The sequence below is a fragment of the Eptesicus fuscus genome, chromosome 14 (assembly GCF_027574615.1).
Source record: "Eptesicus fuscus isolate TK198812 chromosome 14, DD_ASM_mEF_20220401, whole genome shotgun sequence".
Classification (NCBI taxonomy): Eukaryota; Metazoa; Chordata; class Mammalia; order Chiroptera; family Vespertilionidae; genus Eptesicus; species Eptesicus fuscus.
The window spans coordinates 10,469,247-10,490,654 of NC_072486.1; the positions used below are offsets into that span (position 1 = coordinate 10,469,247).

General features: G+C 37.6%; 1 protein-coding gene across 2 annotated transcripts in view; it reads left to right on the forward strand.

Moving 5' to 3' along the window:
* The window catches only part of HIBADH (3-hydroxyisobutyrate dehydrogenase), a 91,565-nt gene that overhangs the window by 9,353 nt on the left and 60,804 nt on the right, over nucleotides 1–21,408 (forward strand). For both annotated transcript variants that reach the window (XM_008147765.3, XM_054726282.1), the window contains exons 3-4: nucleotides 6,008–6,117; nucleotides 8,846–8,967. In XM_008147765.3, the coding sequence (XP_008145987.1) occupies nucleotides 6,008–6,117; nucleotides 8,846–8,967 (232 nt within the window). The remainder of the gene's footprint in view (nucleotides 1–6,007; nucleotides 6,118–8,845; nucleotides 8,968–21,408) is intronic.

The following is a 21,408-nucleotide window of genomic DNA, read 5'->3' on the forward strand; positions in this document are numbered from 1 at the left end:
TGGCTAGTTGATTTCTAATGTCTATTGTTAGTGGGAAATTTTTAGGGAGAAAAAGTTACAGAATAGGCACATCTGGATCAAAAGCAGTCAACTGGTTCTAAAGATCTTTGGACATCACCTTGAAGAAGTGCTATTTCTTTTTTATTCTTTTTTCTAAAAAGCAAAGTCTGGGGACTTGCTGTTTTATATAACTGAAGAGTTTAGGAGTGGTCTGATCCCAGGCACAGCTGAATTTGGGGCACAGATGTAGTCAGGTTGCTTTCTGCCTGCTCTTGGCTCTGCTTTCTGCAAGCAGGATCCTCCCTCCCCTCAAGGGGCGAGATGGGCACCTGCAGATCCAGGCGAAGAAACGCTTCGGGATGTTCCAACCCCGGAGATTTTTCTTCAAGCTCTCCCTAGTAGTGAAAAATAATACATGGGTTCTGAAGGGAATCAAAACTTTGACATGTTATATATGTCTTACCTCACTATATTTAACCAACTTATTTATGCCTTTAAATGTTAGCTTAATCTAATAAGGCATTTATAACTGGTTAAATATATTATTTTGTAGTCATTTCCATAAAAAAAAATTTGTGCATTCTTCTTTCAGTATTCCTTTATTGTATCCTTATTTCTATTGGAAATTCAGGTTTAACCTACATGTCTCATTTCAACTTTTAGCATCTTTTCTGAGAATATAACCCATGATAACTATTAGGCCTTTGTATATTAGAAATCATGAATCAGTAAATTGTGAATGTAGCAGTTTTAAAAACACAGGCCCTGGAGCCAGATTGCCTGTGCTCAAATCCCAGCTCTACCTTGTGCTGGCTGTGTGACTTCAGACAAATTATTTAACTTCTTTCTACTTAAATTTTCTCATAAAATGGGGTTAGTAATAGTACCTTCCTCTTAGTGCTAGAGAACCTGCACTTAGTGTGTGGTATTACTACTGTTGTTATGAATGTTGTTGTGTCTCTACCATATTTCTCCCAAATCTTCACTCTCCAACACCACACAGAGAAACACACTACTGTCTTGGCCGAGTCATTGAGTCCAGGGTGCTTTGGAAGAAAATGTAGACATATTTTTAAGTGAAAGAACGATGATAAAAAATTAAAAGTAGGAGATAGTGATTTGACAGCATCGTTGCTTAAGAACATGTTCTGCACCATCCCTTCTGTGCCACTTTTATTTTGCAGAAGATACTGATTTCTCTTTTAGCATCAAGGGAATATATGACTTGTGCTTCATTTTTATTTTTATTGTCTAAGGAATTTCCCTGGAGATGCCACTGATCTGTGCCAAAAGTCTTACACTATTTCTGCATGAGTTTTCTGGTTGAACTGGGCTTAATTAGATTCTCTTTTGTTTTCTCTTTAAAAACTTGGAAAGCATCCTGTTGTTCGTGGGTTGTAAGGCTGAACATGTCTGGTTAAATAATTCTCCTAGGATTTAATCTGGCATCCACTCAGGTCTTGTTAAATGAGAACTTTAAAAGTCTCTTGCTGAGTGGGCTCCATCATTGTCTACCAAATGTTTCAAGATATAGGCACAAACTACTTTTGTCAGTTTTTAAAGCATAGTGTATGCTTTTCTACTTGGGAAGATCAAAAAACACAAAGTGGCAAATTAAACCAAGGTCATGTTCATCTTTTTTCTTTGCAAGTTTATCTTACCCACTTACTGGGAAGCAGTGCTGAGCTTAACTTCTGTGACTTTTGTCAAGAAGAGAGAGTGAGATTTTTTCTCTTAATGTAAAGCAACTAGTTAATGGTCTCCTTCCAATGGATATGCATAAAGGAGATGCAGTTCCTTCTGATTACCTTTGGGTCTGATTCCCTCACCCTTTCTCCTTCCCCTCACCCAGCAAAGCAGGTTTTGTCTTTAATTTATCTAGTCTCCTACTCTGTATTGCACACCTGTCATTGATGTGTACTAGCATATAGATGAATCTAAATCCAGAGAAATTGGCTACAAAAACTTGTAAAGTCTGTAGATATCATGATACACAAGGGAGCCAATCTCCTGCAGTCAAAATTAAGTTTATGGTAAAGTAGAGTTATCCTTATTCATAATAACATAAGAATAATTGGAATTAGCAAGAGATTGTTCTGGGATGGCCATGACGATCTGAGCATAGCCATGGCCCAGAGTGAGCCAGGCCAGTGACTGTCCACAGAGGCGGAGGTGTGCTGGAGCCCTGCTAATGCTATGCATTTGTTCTGAGTCATTGCAGATGCTTCCCAACCCATCAGCACACACACCCCCCCCCCCCCCCGTGTTTTTTTTATAGAGGCTGTACCTTCCTAGAACTTAAGGTTACTAAATATGAAAGTTTCTTTGCCTGCCTTTCCTTTCTACTTTGGAGATAGAAAACCTTAAAGATAACCCAAATCACTCTTCTTATTTTGTAGGTTCAGAAACTGAAGCCAGACAGGTTAAGTGATTTGTACAAAATCACACGTTACTTAGTGGCTGAACTATATGTAACTAAACCTGCGTGTCTGGCTTTCCAAATTAGTGTTCCTTTCACTGATCCATGCCATCTTTGCTTATCCATTCAATTAGCAAATGTAATTGAAGGGACTCTAATTAGTTTGGCTCCTTTTTGTGGTTAGTGTCAAAACAGGCAACAAGGTTTGTTTTTTTCCCCCCAGCTTTTGAGTCGTGGCCAAATTTTGTCAGTTATTTCAGACTCTTGAAGTCATTACATGGAAGGCAAGATGATTTGAATAGCTGGACACACATGCCTGTCTGTTTAATAAACATGCCTTCTGAAGTACAAATTAGAGACTTATTATAATGTACCATTGTATCTAGTCATTAGCTATGGTGCAGTTGTGGCCATTACAGTGATCACATTCCAGCTATCACTATCATTGTGTGTTTTTTCCGGACCTGTGACTTTGACACTACTTTCCTGTATAATTGAGGGGTTAGTGGTCCTCTGGCAACACAAGCATCCCAAGAAGCAGATGCTAGGGATGCAGGGGGCTGATTGGCCACCCCATGCACTTGGCAGTTGCATGAATTGGCACTGCCAGTTCATTGGCATGAGAACCTTGGAGGTGTGAAGTATCCTTAGGTCTGTGAGCTAATTGTTGGTGCCCCTGAGGGCACCTCTCAAGGAGTTATCTAGATGGAATTGAATTTCCTTCAATGGAAGAGTTTCTCTCAATTCCTAAGAGAAAGTTTGAAATTGACTCTTAGACCTTTAGGCTTCCTGCAGTCCCTGGAAGATCTGCCATGGGAGGAAAGGCCACTGGGAGGTATGCCACCGTTTTTGCGTTGTGTTTACTTCACTTAAGTAGGAATGAACAGATGGGGGCTCTCTGTGTAACCCATATCCTTGATACAGTCCAGGAATAGAGAACTATGACTCTTACAACTTCTTTTTTTTTTTTCTTCATCTTACTGAGCTATATTTTTCTAGAGAGAACTTGAACTGCTTGCCAGGAAATAGTTGCCTCTTTTTGAATCTCAGAACTTATTTGGGTGTAGAAAGGGTGTTCATTTAACTTAATTATTTCTTCCTTTTAAAATATATTTTTATTGATTTCAGAGAGGAAGGAGGGGGAGAGAGAGAAACATTGATGTGCGAGGGAAACATACTGGGGATCCTCCCGCAACCCAGGCATGTGCCCTGACCGGGAATCAAACCGGCAACCTTGTGGAGCACGGGATGACACCCAGCCAACTGACCACACTGGCCAGGGCAACTTAAGTATTTCTTTGTCATTGATGGAAAAAATACTTTTTTCCAGAATTATTTGTGGCAAATCCCTATGATATATCAAAATATACATATTAAATATGCCGCATTATAGACTCTAAAATGCTATATTGCCCTTAAAGTGAAACATTAAAAGAGAGAGAATATCTTTTGTTTTTGTTGTTTTAGGTTGTGAAATGTTTGATATCATTTAATGTTAATATACAAAGTGCTGGGATACTTGAGTGTCTGAAATTTTAAAGTATGACTTACGAAATTTATGTTAAAATCATGTTTATCTAGAAGGTAGGTGGTAGTCTGTTATGGAAAATTGAAATGTAAATTACTTCTGGCTTATAATAATTAGGTTACACGCTGTGCTTGGTTTTCCATTCTTTTACTTTTCACCAACTGTGCATCAAAGACAAGAAAATGTTATGTGTATTTTCACCACATGAAATGCATAGGCTTTTCCATTCCTAAGGTGCTTACATGTCACTTAATATTCTCTAGTAGAGAATATGTCAATTTCTAATACATATGTCAATCATTCTATGGAGAAATCTTCAATTATCCTCCTATTAATCTTCTGTCTTTTTCTAAAGAGAGATACAGCTTTAGAGGAGCTTTTGGGACAATTGGGTGATGGATTCTTTCTGTTAAAGGAGAGTTTGAGTCAAGGAGTGAGCTCCTGGTCTCTTCTGACTTCTTTGGTTGCTGAGTGGCTGGCCAGGTGAATCAAGGTGTATATATGAAAGAGAGCAAGGGGTTGGGGAATGTGAGTAAGGGTGTGTACACCCATGCCGGCATGCGCACATATAGAGATTGGATAGAGCAGTGGTTGGCAAACTCATTAGTCAACAGAGCCAAATATCAACAGTACAGCGATTGAAATTTCTTTTGAGAGCCAAATTTTTTAAACTTAAACTACTTCTAACACCACTTCTTCAAAATAGACTTGCCCAGGCCATGGTATTTTGTGGAAGAGCCACACTCAAGGGGCCAAAGAGCCGCATGTGGCTCGCGAGCCGCAGTTTGCTGACCACGGGGATAGAGCAACTTTATAGCCAGTTCCTGGTCATTATGGAAGCAGAAATGAGGGTTGAAATGAAAGCATACCTTGATGCGTATTTGTATGTCTGTCTTGTATATAGTTTCCACATGAGTCTTGGTAGCTTACTCTGCTCTCAGCCTTCATGGTAGAACTCAGAATCAGTGCAGGAAGTGCTCATGTCTTTGTCCTGACCTTTTCTTTTCTGAAACAGGCAGAACTTTCTTTCCTTTCCTTTTCTTTCCTTTCCTTTCGTTTCTTTTCTTTTCTTTTCTTTCTTTCTTTCTTTCTTTCTTTCTTTCTTTCTTTCTTTCTTTCTTTCTTTCTTTCTTTCTCTCTCTCTCTCTCTCTCTCTCTCTCTCCCTCTCTCTCTCTTCCTCCCTCCCACCCTCCCCCCCTCCCTCCCTCCCTCCCTCCCTCCCTCCCTCCCTCCCTCCCTCCCTCCCTCCCTCCCTCCCTCCCTCCCTTCCTTCCTTCCTTCCTTCCTTCCTTCCTTCCTTCCTTCCTTCCTTTTTGTTAATCCTCATCCAAGGATATTTTTTCCATTGATTTTTAGAGAGTAGAAAGACAGCAGGGGAGAGAGAAAGAGAGAGAGAGAGAGAAGAGAAAAACATTGATGTGAGAGAGACACATCTATTGGTTGCCTCCCACATCCACCCCTATTGGGGCCAGGAATCAAATCTGCAACTCAAGTACATGCCCTTGACTGGGAATTGAATCTGTGACCCTTTGGTGCTCATGCCGACATTCCAACTGCTGAGATGCGTGAGCCAGGGCTTTCTTCTTCTTTTTTATGAAAATAGAGACTAAAGGATCCAGGCTTGATCATTTTACTAGGGGATTTTTGCTGCCCATTGAAATACCGGTAAACCCTGTAGTTTGGTTACCAGCCCCTATTGTGCTAGAATGTTTTTCTTAGTCAAAATATCTACCAAAAAAGCATGCTGTTTAAGAATCTAAGTTGGAGGAATCCCTGAGAAGTCTGTCTGTTCCCAGGACTGTTGGGTTTTGCCCTTTCCCCCTCAATTCACTTCACACCTTTTAAAATAAACAGTAGATTTGATTCTATACAAACTGCATCTGTATGTGTGTAAGAACGGACTCTGTTTTAGGCAGTAAACTTTTTCTTGTCATTTGGAATCAAGGATGAGTTTTATTCACTGTCACTGTTATCAGCATGCATAAAAAGTGGATCCTACTTTTGCTCTAGAAACTGTTTACATTTTGATTTAAATGTGACTTTTAAATTTTTTTTAAAGGTAGTGTCTTCCCCAGCAGATGTAGCTGAAAAAGCTGACAGAATTATTACCATGTTGCCCACCAGTATGAATGCAATAGAAGCTTATTCCGGAGCAAATGGAATTCTGAAGTATGTATTTCTCAACTGTGGATATTTTCTCATTATGATAGTTCATGAATTTCACATTTGTTGAAACTATTAAGAAATTACAGTTATGCTGGTTAAAACTTTCCATACTGTTTTCTTATTTCTTAAAAGTGAATGGTGTGGTTTCTCTCTCGTTGTAAAGGGTTTGTTTTTTCACTGAAGTCAAGTATGTGACTTTTGGGAACACTTTTTTTTTTTTTTTGCTTCCGTTTCTTTCCTTTAACTCTTGCATTAAACTTATGCTTTCATTGGTAACATGTTTAAGAGACTTTTAAAGCTTGCATGTTAAACTCCACAAATGTTACAAGCATAATATGGTTTATAGAAATTCAGGAAAAGGTTTCGATGAAAAATAAAACCAAACATTGGAAAGAACACCATTATTTAACATTTTATTGTATAATAAAAAGTTATTGTATGTCCTCTGGGTTAGCACATCTGCAGTAAGAACTTTGAGGGGTTGGAATTAAAGGTTAGCAGTTGCTCTTTAAATAAAATATAATTTAGGTCAGAGTTTCCCCTAGCCAGTGCCTCGCTTCCCTGGCTTCAAGAACCTCTTGGCTAATTGCTGCCTATTGCCAAACCCTTGTGGTTATGTTAGGATGACAGTGGTTGAATTCCCAATTTAGTTTTCTGCTCTTACTGGTTCCTGTTCCTAACTTGTTTTGTTGTTGAATTTCAGCAAAGAAGTAGAACAAATGGGTAAGCTCTGAAGATACATGAAGGGCTGAAACGAAAGGGTTTAAATTTCATGAAGCTGTAATATGAAATTTGAAGTTTTTGGAAATTGAATTGCTTTGGAAAACTAACAAACTTGGAAGCAAAAGACACTTGGATATTAGGCAGAAAACTGATAAGATAAATGTTTAGTTTCAGGGAGGGTTGAAAGACACTAATTTTGGATGGAGCCCTCAGGCCCACAGTGTGTGTGGTCCTGAGGTGACCTAGCTATCTTGTTACCTAGTCTGTTCCAATTATGGCCCTGCTACACCTCTCCAGGAAAAGTTACTAAAAACTTGGGTGGAGACAAATCCTACGTTTATTAATATCCTTTACTAACGAATATGGTGGCCAACTACCGGAGCAGTCTTATTAAGGGCGTGCTTTGAAAGAGTTTGGCTTTACTTTGAACTATAATTTGCTTCTCATGGTTGGTTCTTGATTTTCTTCTGGGTCAGGATAATTTCCCCACATCCAGTGCATGCATAATTTTTTAGATGATTTCCCATTTTTTAAATATTTAAGATCTTAAAAATAATATCACTGAAGACCGGTAAACTTAATTTTTATTTTTTAAGTTGCATAAAGTGAAACTCTACGTATTGAGGTGATCTGTATTAAAGTATACTGTTTCGTTTTCCTGTGGAATATACACAATTACTGCACTTGGACCAGATCAATGTATATGTCTAAAATTGTTATAAACATTTTGTGTGCTATTTTTTCTATGGGAAGATTTTTCTTTTCTGTAGTACTTAGAAATGATTATATATTTACCTCTTTAATATTTCTATTTATTCAGTTCTAATTTTCCAGTCATAATTCTGATTAAATGTCTTGGGAAGTTTTAATTAAAGGTTAACTATATGCCCTAGCTGGTTTGGCTCAGTGGATAGAGTGTTGGCCTGTAGACCAAAGAGTCCCAGGTTCAGTTCCCGTCAAGGGCATGTACCTTGGTTACAGGCTCCTCCTTGGTCTGGGCCTGGTCGGGGCGTGTGCAGGAAGCAACTAATCGATGTGTTTCTCTCAGATCGATATTTCTTTCTGTCTTTCCCTCTCTCTTCTCTCTAAAAATCAATGGAAAAATAACTTCGAGTGAGGATTAACTAAAAATAAAAAAATAAAGGTTAACCATAGTCCTTTAAATAAAATATAATTTAGGTCAGAGTTTCCTAGCCAGTGATATTATAGAGTACAAAGGAATTATCTAGGTATATTGTCTGCACTTATAATACAAACAAAAATGTTTTACTATAAGAATGCCATTTAAATATTGGTGTGAAATAATGATATATGAAAAGGCTACTTCCCTCTTTTAACAAAGAATGTATATAAATTTACTATAAAGAACAAAAAGACTTTGTGAGATTTCCAGGTCCATTCCTATATTTCCCTTTCTGCCTGTTTGGTATTTTAATTTAAAATATTACAGTTATTTTAAAAAGCTACAGTTATTAAAGAATACGCCATCCTGAAGCAAATGGCTAAATTTCAAATTGCTTATATTCTACCTAGTGGAAATTACCTGGGTATCTGAAATTTGCAATGTGTCTTTTTGAAGGCAAATAAATTACTTTTAAAAGAGACCCAGCTACTTAAAAAAAAAAATCATCTAAATCCTACCGAATACCTCTTTTAAAGTTCACAGATATTTTAAATTGCTTAAATCTTAGCTTACCTATTTTATTATGATTAGAGTGTATTTCATCTAAAACCAGATTTATACCATATAGTTTATTAGATTATTTTGGTTTATTTGAAAGAGTTTGGGTTTACTTCAAGCTATAATTGATCTGAAAATGAATTTGAGATTTTGAACCATTTCTGATAATTCTTTAATACTAAACCAAAGATGACCTTGATATCTGGCAGCTTTTAGCAGATTCTGGTTCTGTAGGTAATTGCATGAAATGTATATTCAGCATTGTAAACTATATTTTTAAAACTATGTTTTTTTTAAAAAAAACTATATTTTGATTTATTTACTTAGAGAAGTGAAGAAAGGCTCACTATTAATAGATTCCAGTACTATTGATCCTTCGGTTTCAAAAGAATTGGCCAAAGAAGTTGAGAAAATGGGAGCAGTTTTCATGGATGCCCCTGTTTCTGGTGGTAAGTGATATTAAAATGTATGCACACCTATTTCTCCTTGTCAAAAGTAACTATTAAGCTGAGTAGAGGGGGCCAAAGGTAGGAAGGGGAGAATGGGAGATATCTATAATATTGTCAACAATGAAAATAAAATTTTAAAAAAGTTGTGATTAAGATTTTGTGGTACCATAGATATATCCAGTTATTTTTAGACCTGTTACAGGAATTCTCAATTCCTTCATTAAAAATAAAAATGAAATGAATTATATTATTTAGTGCTCTCAAAATACATTGCTTATTCTAAATTCAGATAAAAGGACACCACAACTTGGAAAAGTTGTAAATTTTTATTCAAATTGCTGTGGGTAGGGATAGATCAATTCCTGGAAACTTGGACTTTTCAGAATAGATTTAAGAAATAATGAGCTTGAATAATCTTATAACTCTTAAAGAAATTGACAAGAAAGGAAAAAGGAAAAAAGATCACTTCATGAAGGAAACATTAGGCCGAGTTGATTTTATGGATGAATGTTACCAAAATTTCAAGGAGCAGATCATCTCAATTTTATACAAACTTTTCCAGATAATAGAAAAGGAGGAAATGTTTTCCAACTAATTCTATAAGAGCTGTATAACTCTGATACTTAAATCAGACAGAAACATTGTGAGAGAAAAATTATAGGTCTAGATTAGTGATGAATGTAGAAGTAAAAACTTAAAAAAATACACCAGCAAGCTGAATTTAACCATGTACAAAAAAGATCAAACGCTACAACCAAGTTTGGTTTATCTCATATATGCACAGATGGTTTAATATTAGAAAATCTATACATACATTTCATCACATTAACATTTAAAAATCATATGATCATCTCAATCAGAATAAGGAGACCCACTAATAAAATTCTTAAAGCTGATTATTATATCAAATATTAATAGTGGGTATCTGGGTTTTTTGGAATGTCATGATTGTGGGTATTATGATTTTCCATGATTTCCAAATTTTCCAAATTGTGTAATCAAATACCATATGTATATACACATATGCATATATATACACATACATATCTTCTATATATATAAAAGGCTAATATGCTAAGTGTCTGACTGGTCGCTATGACGTGCACTGACCACCAGGGGGTAGATGCTCAATGCAGGAGCTGCCGAGCTACAGTGTCTTGGCAGTGGCGATTCTTGGGTGACACACCCCGAGACCAGAGAAGAGGGTTGTCTTTGCGGGGCCGTGTGATTCCACCTTCAGCCATGGGTTATGTTGTTGCTGGGGCACTGTTGGCCCCGAATCTGGTTTACTGCACACTTGCGTTTGCGTTCCACACCCTGTACGACAGCAACTTTGCAGAGTGCCCTCTCACACTCCGGGACCCCTTGGAGGATGTCGGAGAGCCAGTTTCAGCCCGATCCCCGCAGGCCAGGTCGAGGACCCCACCTACTGGAGGGACCCTGCTCACTCTGTAAACACCAAGGAGGGACTGGCTCCAGGTTGTGTCCGGCCTGTTTTGCCCAGTCCCACCCCGCCAGCCACCTTCTAATTAATTTCCTTTCAATGTGCATGAATCTGTGCACTGGGTCACTAGTGTAATTATAATTATATAGCAGTGGATAGTGGAATAGCATTTTTATTCCAATTATATTAAACTTAATTGTAGGCTTTGGAATTCAGAAATAACAAAATATGTTAATTTAAATCAGTTTCTGTTTGTTTATAAAGAACCTAATGGTCTTGTAAAGCTATCTTATATATCTTAAATATTTTTTAATATAAGTGGAGGTATAAATAATTATTAGCCCCTCTAATTGTTACATGGAATTGGTTAAGTAGGATTTAGGAGTAAAGATTTACAATGTGAGCCTGGCTGGTATGGTTCAGTGGTTGAGCATTGACTCATGCACCAAGAGGTCACTGGTTAAATTCCTGGTCAGGCCACATGCCTGGGTTGTGGGCTTGATCCACAGTAGGGGCATGCATGAGACAGCCGATTGACCTTCCTTTCAGTGTTGTTTCTATCATTCTACCTCTCCCTTCCGAAAAAAATCAGTAAAAACATATTTAAGGAAAAAAAGATTTACAATGTGATACAGGCACTTTTTTTATTGTATGATTTTTATTATTTTAATTTTAACTTTATAAATTAAATTTGTTGGGGTGATTGGTTAATAGTGATATAGGCACTTTTTTAATATTTAAGAAAACGATTTTAAATATAATGTTACATGCAGTAAACATTAATATTTTAAGAAAAAATATTTTAAACATAATAATATTACCAAAACTGTACTAACATAGTATAATATCACAGAAGTTGTAGGAAATATTAAAAATCTGCAAATAACAGGATTACTTCTATTATATTCTAAAGTATTTTTTCTCTTGTGTGTTGGAGTAATGGTCAATCTGCATATTACTCTTTTACTAGATAGGATGCTATTGGGAAAGTGGTTATGATCTAGGTGGTGAGATTAGGAAGAAGTAGAATAATACTCAGAACAACTTAAAGAGGAAGTCCTTATATTAGAAGTTTAAAATTTAGGAAAACATACTAATAAAATGATTTGCAAAGTTACCAAATGAAAAGTAATGCAGTACAGTAGTATTTCCAATACTTAACCCTTTGCACTCGCTTGCTTTTTTCTCGATTCCTTTATTCTAATGCTAACCGTGTCGAGTCACACTCGACATCCGAGTGCAAAAGGTTAACAACCAAAAGGGATGAATGCTTCACTAACAGTTTGATCACAGCAACATGCTAGGCAGCATAGAGAAAGAAACACTGTCCTTGTCCTATCTGGGTGGCTATTAATATTTTGGCTTTTATCTTATGTTCACCTTTATGGATATTTAAAGGGAGGGAATTTTGTAGCTAATTCCAGGGCAACAGAGGATTTTTAGTAAAAATGTATGTTAAAGATCAACTGAAAATATCATAGATGATAAATATCTGAGGGGAACCAATAGGATTTGGAATTAGATTTGACAATCCTTTAGTAAATATCCTTTAGGCAAGGAAGAAAGGCAGTTGGTTAGTTCATATAATTCTTGCATCCCATTTAGTGTCATTTTTTGTTTTCTTACGTTAATAAATTAATACAAGTTCACACACAAAAAACCACTCTTAGCCCCCCCCAAAACAACAACAACAACAACACACAAACAAACACAAAAACAAAATCACTTGGATGTTAGGGAGGTCCTGGAACTTGTAGAGAGAGAAAGGAACTTTAAAAATGAAGGCTTTCATTTTTTTCTCCATTGAAATGTCTTATACTTAAAAATATTGTATTGATATAATTCTTACAAGATTGTTTACTGTTTTCCAAGTATACACTCTTATTTCTGTCTTACTTGATAACACCTCGCTTCATTCTTGCTTTCACACAGTGAACATTTATTGAGTACTTTGTATGTGCTAGATGTTCTAGGCACTAGATTTACAGCTTTGAGGATATTCAGAATCTTATCTCACGGAGCTTACTATGTGTAGAAATAGAATAAACAAATTAACAAAGATAATTTCAATGATAAGTGCTACGAAGGAGAAAAAGGCAGAGAAGGAGAAAAAGGCAGAGTAAACCGTTAAGGTGACAGACTAAGGGAGGCCCTTTTCTGTGGAGTCAGCGGGATGCCCTCTGGGGAAGTGACATCTGAGCAGATATGTGGCTGCACGGCCCGAGGGGTGTTTCCCTGGCGGGAGCTGCTCTAGGGGACTCTGAGACATTGAACAAGCTGGGTGTGTTCTGGAACATTTGTCTGTATCAAGACGCAGCAGGTAGTTCACTCAGTTGTTAAATTGAAGCACTTAAACATTGACACCCCCCATGTTTAAATCACGCCTTTGTTGAACAGTTTGTGGTTTCCAAAGTAAAGCTAACTGGGCATTTTATGTTAGCCCATGACACTGGCCTCATAAGTATGATGCCCTAATTTAGTTATATGTCTTGTATAAGTCACATTTTTATAAAAATTGTGATCATTCTTTAATGCCCACTGTTGTTTAGTTGCACTATCTTGGATACAGGCATGTTTTTTCTAAGTGTGGAATGGGTCTGTTACTACAGAGCTAGTTTCTGTTTGATCAGCTCTCTCATGTAATGAATGCTAGACATAAAGCAAATTAAAAACTATTGTTTGTGACTAATGACCAGGACTGTTCAGTCTGCTCTCAGGGCATAATTAGAGCACTTAACTGCGCTTGAATAATTGGAGAATAAACTCACTGATTGCCTAACATGTCTGTAGATTTGCGTAGAGACCTTGAGTGGAGTCACTCTGAAGTGGTACTTGCAGCTCGCCCAGGGCTCTCTGTGCTGGCAAGCCTCCCTGATCTGCTAAGCTGTATCGCTCCAGTTAGGGTTTAATGTCAAATTAAATAATTGCACTTGTGTGTACGTGTTTGTATAACAGTTCCCTACCAGGAAACCAAGCTTTATACTCTAGTTGGCTGGGTTGCATTTGAGTGATTTGTTTGAGGTATTCTTTTTTTTAAAATATATTTTATTGATTTTTTTACAGAGAGGAAGGGAGAGGGATAGAGAGTTAGAAACATCGATGAGAGAGACACCGATTCAGCTGCCTCCTGCACACCTCCTACTGGGGATGTGCCCGCAACCAAGGTACATGCCCTTGACTGGAATCGAACCTGGGACCCTTCAGTCCGCAGGCCGACACTCTACCCACTGAGCCAAACCGGTCAGGGCTGTTTGAGGTATTCTTACACCGTGGAGCAGTGAGCACACAACCTGTGGAGGAGTTTCTCTTAGCGCTCGCCTTGCTGGCTGACTTCTTCACGAAAGCCTCACTAGACTCCCATTACTGTTTTTAAAATCAAGTGTGCAGCTTGGCCTTTCCTGCTCACTGAGCTGGATATGTGCTGTGTTTTCCACTAGATCTGTATCTAATTTATGGTAAAGGGACCACAAAAACAAAAATTATTTATATTTTGGCACCTAACGCCATTGTAGTTAAGGGACTGTTGGCATTTTCTTAGAGAGGTTTATAACTTGGCACTTTTACTTGGCTTTGGGCCAAAACATTGCTATTTCTGTCCAAAAGCAAATTCTTTACCAAATTTCATAACTGAATGTGCTGTGGTTTATAATGTGTGGAGGCGGAAGAGCTGTCACAATAGGTCTTTGATGCTCTGATACGCTGTTTGGTTACAAAGTAGAATTGTGTGTGGTGTTTATTCTTACATGTTAATCTTTCCCCAGTCTGATTTAATTGTTTTTAATGTTTTGAAATAAGTTGGTTTAACATGAATAATAGAATTAATTTTTAATGGGTTCTTCCCCTTTAAAGAATTATACTATGTGATGATTTTTTTCGTTCTTTTTAACTTATCAACTTCTATTATTTATTATAAAATTTAAAAGTACTTTGTGGCATTGATCTTTGTATGAGAGACTTGAAAAATATTAAATAAAATAAGCCTCTCCTTGGTCTAATTTGGTGGTATTTAAAGCTTTAGTGAAAGACAAATATCATATGATTTCACTAGTATATGAAATCTGAAGAATAATATAAACGAACAAACAAAACTGAAACAGACTCATAGATACAGTGAACAGACTGATGGCTGCCAGAGGGATGGGGGTTGGGAAGCTTTGTGAAAAAGGTGGCAGGAAGTGCAAATTGGTAGTTAAAAAATAGTCATAGGGATGTAAAGTACAGCATAGGGGAATCTATATATATATATATATAAAAGGTTAATATGCAAAGTGTCCCCTCGGGAGTTTGTCTGGGAGACCGGGAGTTCGCTTGCTATGATATGTGCTGACCACCAGGGGGCGGCGTGGAATGAAGGAAGACCCCGACCGGCAGCCAGGGAAGGAAGGCCCCGATCGGCCCTGATCACTGGCCAGGCCTAGGGACTCTACCCGTGCACGAATTTTGTGCACTGGGCCTCTAGTAGAGTCAATAATATTTGTGAGCATGAACCAGCGATCTTTTCTGTCAAAGAAAGGAGGGGGTCGCAATCTTGGGCTCCTCCTTACCTCGCCCCTTCCTCTGAATTAGCCAATCGTGCAGTTACGTGAATCTGAGCTTTGAGTTCTGACCAATCAAATCAGAGTTAGAGTGAGGGGCAGGGCAGACCATGTTAGAATAAAACTTGAATGGACTTCCCAAATAAAACTCGAATGGACTTTCCGTTGGGTGTAGTTTGCCCAGGATTTTTAGCCGGCATGCACCCTTCTGCAGAAGTAGATTTGCCTTACCAATCCAGTTTCACATGTTTGTCTCATCCCCATGACACCGTTGCCTAGCATTTCTAATATGTTGTAGTAACTAGAGGCCTGGTGCACGAAATTTGTGCATGGCCAGCGGTCAGGGCCCATCTGTGGGGTGACCAGTGGGGTGATCGGGGGCCCCTGCTTGCACCCGCCTTGGCCTGGCACTGCCCGCTCACCAGCCCTGCCCCCCGCCACTGCCGCTGGTTGCCGTCTTTGCGGTGACTGGTGGGGTGATCGGGTCCCCGCTCACACCCGCCTTGGCCTGGTGCCACCTGCTCACCGGCCCTGCCCCCCTGCCACGGTCGCCATTTGTGGGGTGACCGGTGGGGCGATCAGGGTCCCCGCTTGCACCCGCCTTGGCCTGGCACCACCTGCTCACCTGCTCCACCATCCTGCCACAGTCTGGCTCTCGTTGGGGCCCATCAGTGCTGGCAGCGCCTCCATTGCTGCCCACTGCCAGCGCTACATTGCCAACGCCCGCCATGTTCTGTGCCGCCCCCTGGTGGTCAGCACATGTCTAACTCCCGGTCGGTCCAACTCCTGCCCGTGGGGACAATTTGCATCTTAGCCTTTTATTATGTAGGATTATGTATGGTGCCAGGTGGGTACTGAAAATATTAGGGGGAACATTTTGTAAAGTACATGATTGTCTCTAACCACTGTACTATACACCTGAAACTAATACAAAGTAATACTGAATATAAACTAATTAAAAATAAAATTAAAAATAAAGCTTTAGTAACTGAAATAATTAAAATTTTCTTTAACTGTTTAATGGGCAAATCCATTTTCTTAAAAATAACATAAGACTCATCAATACTGATATACCAGAAATGGGTTAAATATGTTAGCCATTTACATTTACCCACAATTTCACAGGCATACCCTGGAGATATTGCAGGTTCAGCCCCAGACCACCATGATAAAGCGAGTCATAATCTTTTTGCTGGTGGAGGGTCTTGCCTTCAATTTGTAAAAAACGCAACATCTGTGGAGTGCAATTAAAGCAAAGCGCAATAAAAAGAGGCATGCCTGGACTTACTACCCTGTATCCATTAGGTATCCTTTTTGTGTCTGGAGGATACCTTTTGCCTGGGATTTTCTCCAGTTTGCACAATTACTTCAGAAATGTATGGTAAATAAATTACAAAGATTTCTTTGAAATTAGTCCCAGAGAAGAGGTGCCCATAAAAACCTCTTTTACATTCTTTGGCATGCATAAGACTCCCTTACAACAGTGTCATGGACAAGAGCCCCTATATAATGTGTTAATGAGTTCTTAACACGTTTAGGTAAGACTGCTGACTCACTGCCCAAGATAACATGGTTGAGGCAGCTTTAATAATTTGTCTCCTAAGAAAATAGAAGAATGGTTTAGAGAAGCCAAGGTGATCACTTCACTTAGGTTTTGTATTATTACCATCATTTATTGTTAGTCGTATTATCACTAACAACAACCTAGTTTATTTCTAAGAATTTACTTTCTTGCAGTTTGCAAATTCCCTCGTCTGCCAATCTGCAGGCAAGATTTTAATTGCATTGCAATTTCCAGTCAAGTAACCATTACCAGGGTTGCTCTTGCCAGGCTCTGTCCTGTGGTGGAGGGACACTGTTCTCTGCACATGCTTATGTTGGAAAGTGCAGGGATAAGGCAGGGGTCCTACCTGAAGCAATCCCGGGGTATTTTTAATGTCCTTTAATTGCCGTTCAGGATGTGAGTCAGACCAGACACAATTGGATCTGGTAACATAGTTCATGACTGCCTAGTGGTGTTTACATAAAGGTGAAGTAGATTTAATAAGTAAATCTGAAGCTATTACTAATGTATAATTTATTTTTCACTAACATCTATTGATTCTTAAGTAGTGTGAAATTAGTTCCAGCATACCTTATGTGTTCTATGTCTTTATTTTGTTTTGCTTGTGATCCCTGGATAGCATTGTTGCGGGGAGAAGGGGGTGGAGGAAATGGAATTAAGAATTTGACAAGGGCCTTGTTATGATCAAACCATGATCAGACTTATTTTCTAGATGTTTGATTTTCTTAAGACAGTATGATAATGTTAGCAGGTAAAAAATATGTTGAGTTTAAATTCTTCTCTGCATACATTTGCCATATGATTCTATTTTGTTTTGTACTCCTCTAGGTGCTTTGTTTGTGAGAATTTTAAATTTACATGCACATTTTATAGTAATCATTCTCTCATCCTCCCATCATGGCCAGTGAAGTGGCGGCCGACTTGCCTTCTCTCTTCTGCCTTGAAGTCTTTGGAACTTGACCTCAAAGTAGAGGGTTTTTTGGCTTTTGGTATTTAGCTCAAACTTTATCCGGTGATATGAGAGATGTGGACTCTTAGAAGAGTATTAAGAATTTTAAGATTCGTACCTGACATCTTTTTTTATTGAGTTGTTGACGGTTAGGGGTAGTCATCATTTTTCTCCGTTGCAATCTCTTAGGGTTTTATTTTTTAAATGAAACAGTATGAGGCATCCAAATAATTTCATCATTAATTACGTTTCATTTCCCCTAATTCTTATGTGTGGGTAATACTTATTCTCAAGTGGCCAACATTTTTAATGTACTGTGTACATATATTAAAAGCGTAGAAAAATAGTCTTGGCAGACACTGAAATAATTGGCTTTTCCAGCCAAGATAGGTTTATAAAACATTCTGAAATTTAAGAAGTGAGAGGGAAAGAATTTTTCTTTGCATTAATGTCATATTTTATTAACCCTTTACCTCAGGCTATAAAATTTTTCTGCAGCTTTTTATTTTTTATTTTATTAGGTAAGCAGCTAGGGGAAGAAGGGTAGTTGATTTATTCTAATTGTCAAATATCTTCAGGCTCAATTCCCCTGGCCCTGGTCAGGGCCTGTGTGGGAGGCAACCAATCGATGTCCCTCCCTCCCTCCCTCCCTCGCTCCCTCCCTCCCCCACCCCTCGCCTTCTCTCCTTCCCCTCCTACTTTCTCTAGAAATAAATAAAGTGATAATTTTGAGAAAGGAATAAAAACAACAACATAATTCTGACTTTGAGATCTATAATCTTTAATAGGAAACTTTTAAAAACAGCATTTAGAAATATTTGATAGTATCTCATGGTCTGTGATTGGACTGTACTTTTATATTCTTATTAGTACTCATAAAATCAACAGCTTTTCATGATCAGGCATTGACATCTTATATCTTGCACACTGCTCTGTTAGGAAATAGACTGAGCAGCAGTGGTTATTTTGAAGTTAATAGAAATAGTGTACATTTTATACAGAAAAATTGCTTTATATAACATTCAAGGGTTAGTGGACAAGGAGAGAGAAGAGAGGGGAGGGAGGCAGGGCAGGAGCATGTGGGGGGAGCAAGAGAGATTACATTGTCCTTTTCCATTTTAGCTAGTAGTTTGGAATACAACTGTAAAGTTAAATTTTTTTGGAATTGTTACTACCCCAAGTGGGAATATAAACTATATTGAACAAAATTTATTTAGCCTGTTAAAAAGTCAACCTAAAACTATAGTTAATTAGCTTACATTACATCACTTCTAGTAGAGACTCAAACTGGTACCGAGCTCTATCAGGTGAGCTGACTGCTACCCATATGGGGCTTTAAGATAATGATGAGTTTAAATTTCCTCTTAGAGCTAAGTGAGAATAAAACTGGAGGCAATAAATACTCTTGGCCAAAGCCATTAAATGAAAAAGCTGGGAATTCTCCAGCTCTTGACTTAAATTGTTTGTTTATCAGCTGGCGCCTAGTCTGGAGTCAAGAGCTGGAGATTTCTATCTGTGACAGAACTTTGAAACTCTTGCAGGACACTTTCATTTCAACTTAAGGTAACTTGAGTTTATAGCTTTGGCTTTAAAGATTACTAATGATTTACTCATTTCCTTACCATTTAACCAGAGTGGACTTTTTCCCAGGAAGGGATCTGTGTTTATTTAGGGCCTTTGTCTGCCGAGGGATTAAAAGGCAGCCCACCAGCATTGTGAACTTGATGGTAATAAAAGGTCACCAAAACACACCATAAAAACATTCTTACCATGGAATTAATTATACAGTGTAATTTTACAAAGCAGCTCGGTTACTCCATCCCTACCTTCCCCCCATTCTTAAACATTTCATCTTTTAAAAATGAAAGCTTTGTGACAGTTTAAGGTTTTTTTGGGGGAAAAAAATAGTTTGCTTCTTTTTTGATAATTAAACACTGAGGAATTGGCACCTGTAGTAAATTGCATAAAGTTTTTAAAGTTTTAAAGTAAAAATGATCATTTATTGTTAAACTCTGAGATGAATAACTTGTTTGGGAGGAGGGTAGAGTCGTCAAAAGGGATGGTTGGAGTTTCCTAGAACAGTTGAGTTTCTAAAAACCTAAGCCTAGTTAAGAGTTTTTCTGTGCCACCAGATGGCATTGCATCCAAACCTGCTTGTGATAACGGGAGGATTTTAAAATACATTTTTTTTTTGTTCACAGGAGGTGATAATATGTTCTCTACATTTTGTTTTTGAAGTTCATGTAAAAAAGCAACTAAATCAAAGTTGATTAAATATCTCCAAAGAACTGAAAAGATTTCCGAACACTGCAAATATTTGCTTTTAGGTGGTTAATATTGAAATGAAAGTAAATTAAAATGTTGAAACATTTGCAGAGGATAGCCTTTTTTGTTGTTGTTTAGTAAACGAACATTTAACAGTTGGTTTTGTTTTGTTTTGCTTGTTAAAACACTCCAGAGAGGATCCTGCCTATGAAAACCCTTACAGATGTTATAAAAATCCCCTCTGCGTGGCCCCACTCTCCCCCAACACACAAACACACATACATGCTCACACTCGCCCCAGCCCTTATATAAAAAGGTTTCACTGTATGGGAATTTATAAAAGGAGGGAAAGACCTCTGAAAGGTGCAGGTTAGTCCTTCTCATAAGCCTAACTATGATTCATTAGGCCATTCATGTTCATGTTTTAGACGCTGTTTTGGGGAAAGTAAATTCCTGCAGTTTCCTGTACTGGTTTTGAGGGACTCTCTTCAGTCTTTTGAATCAACTCATTTTAAGAAAGTGATACGTAAAACATAAAAAAAAGCTCTTACAATTTTATAAAAGTAAGATTTTTTCATTAAAATATGTATTAATGTTTTATTTTTACAAATATGTAAATTATTTAATCCAACTATCTGGATGCAATGATACGTTGTTAGAATAAAAAAGGTTTGGTGTACATTCTATTGATTTTTAGCCTTTTAAAAAATGCATTTGCCATGCAGAGAGATGCTTAATGCTTAGCTTTGATCATTTATCAAAAAGTTTTATGAAATGGTACTCATTTTATACTCTACCCTCTTCTCTGAGGTTTCTTAGTGTGCACAACCTGTTTAAGAAATGTATATGTTTTCAAAGTAAATGTTTGACCCCCCACCTTGATGGTCTTGCTTTTAAGCATGGGCACATACACGCACACACACCCTTCTCTTCCCTATATTTTGAATAACTTGGTTAGAATGTGTGTTGTACTACAACTAAATATATACAACCTTCATTATTACAAAGAGAGAACTTTATTTTTAAAATTATGAAAATTTCACATTTGAAAGTAGTCTAGACAAAGGTACTCATGACATTTATCCCTGAATATTTTAGTTTTAAATTTGATACAACAGTCTGCTTCTTAGCTTTGTTGTATGCTGATATTTCTACTTATTTAACATCAAAAGCTGTATTGGTTTCTCTTTATAGATTGTGCCTGTGTTCTGGAATTGCCTCCTGCTGTCCATGAATTGCTTCTTGGCTTGTTTTGTTCGAATTTCTCACCAGGTTTTTTTTTTGTGTGTGTGTGTTTTTGTAGCCAGCATTGAAAAAAAAAAAAAAGAATTTGATACACTAGGATAATAAAGATTACACTGACTATTCATAATTATAATTAAGCTGCCTAGCTCAGCATATCAGTTTTACGCAGTTAGAATAAACACTTGCAAGTCTCATGTGATAATGTGCATCTATATAATTGCCTACAGTGATTCTGTTTTTCTAGTTATTTCTATAATGTTAAATGACTTTTTTGCCAAAATTCCAGAACTCTGCCTTTTTATTTAAAAAAATAATAGGAAAAAATGCTTACTTGTTTGGGTGTATGTAATTCAGTAATGAAGCATTTATATTTTGGCTTCTCTCATTTCAGTTGAAAATAGTATTGGTGTAAGTGAGTGTTACCATGGGAACCTCCACA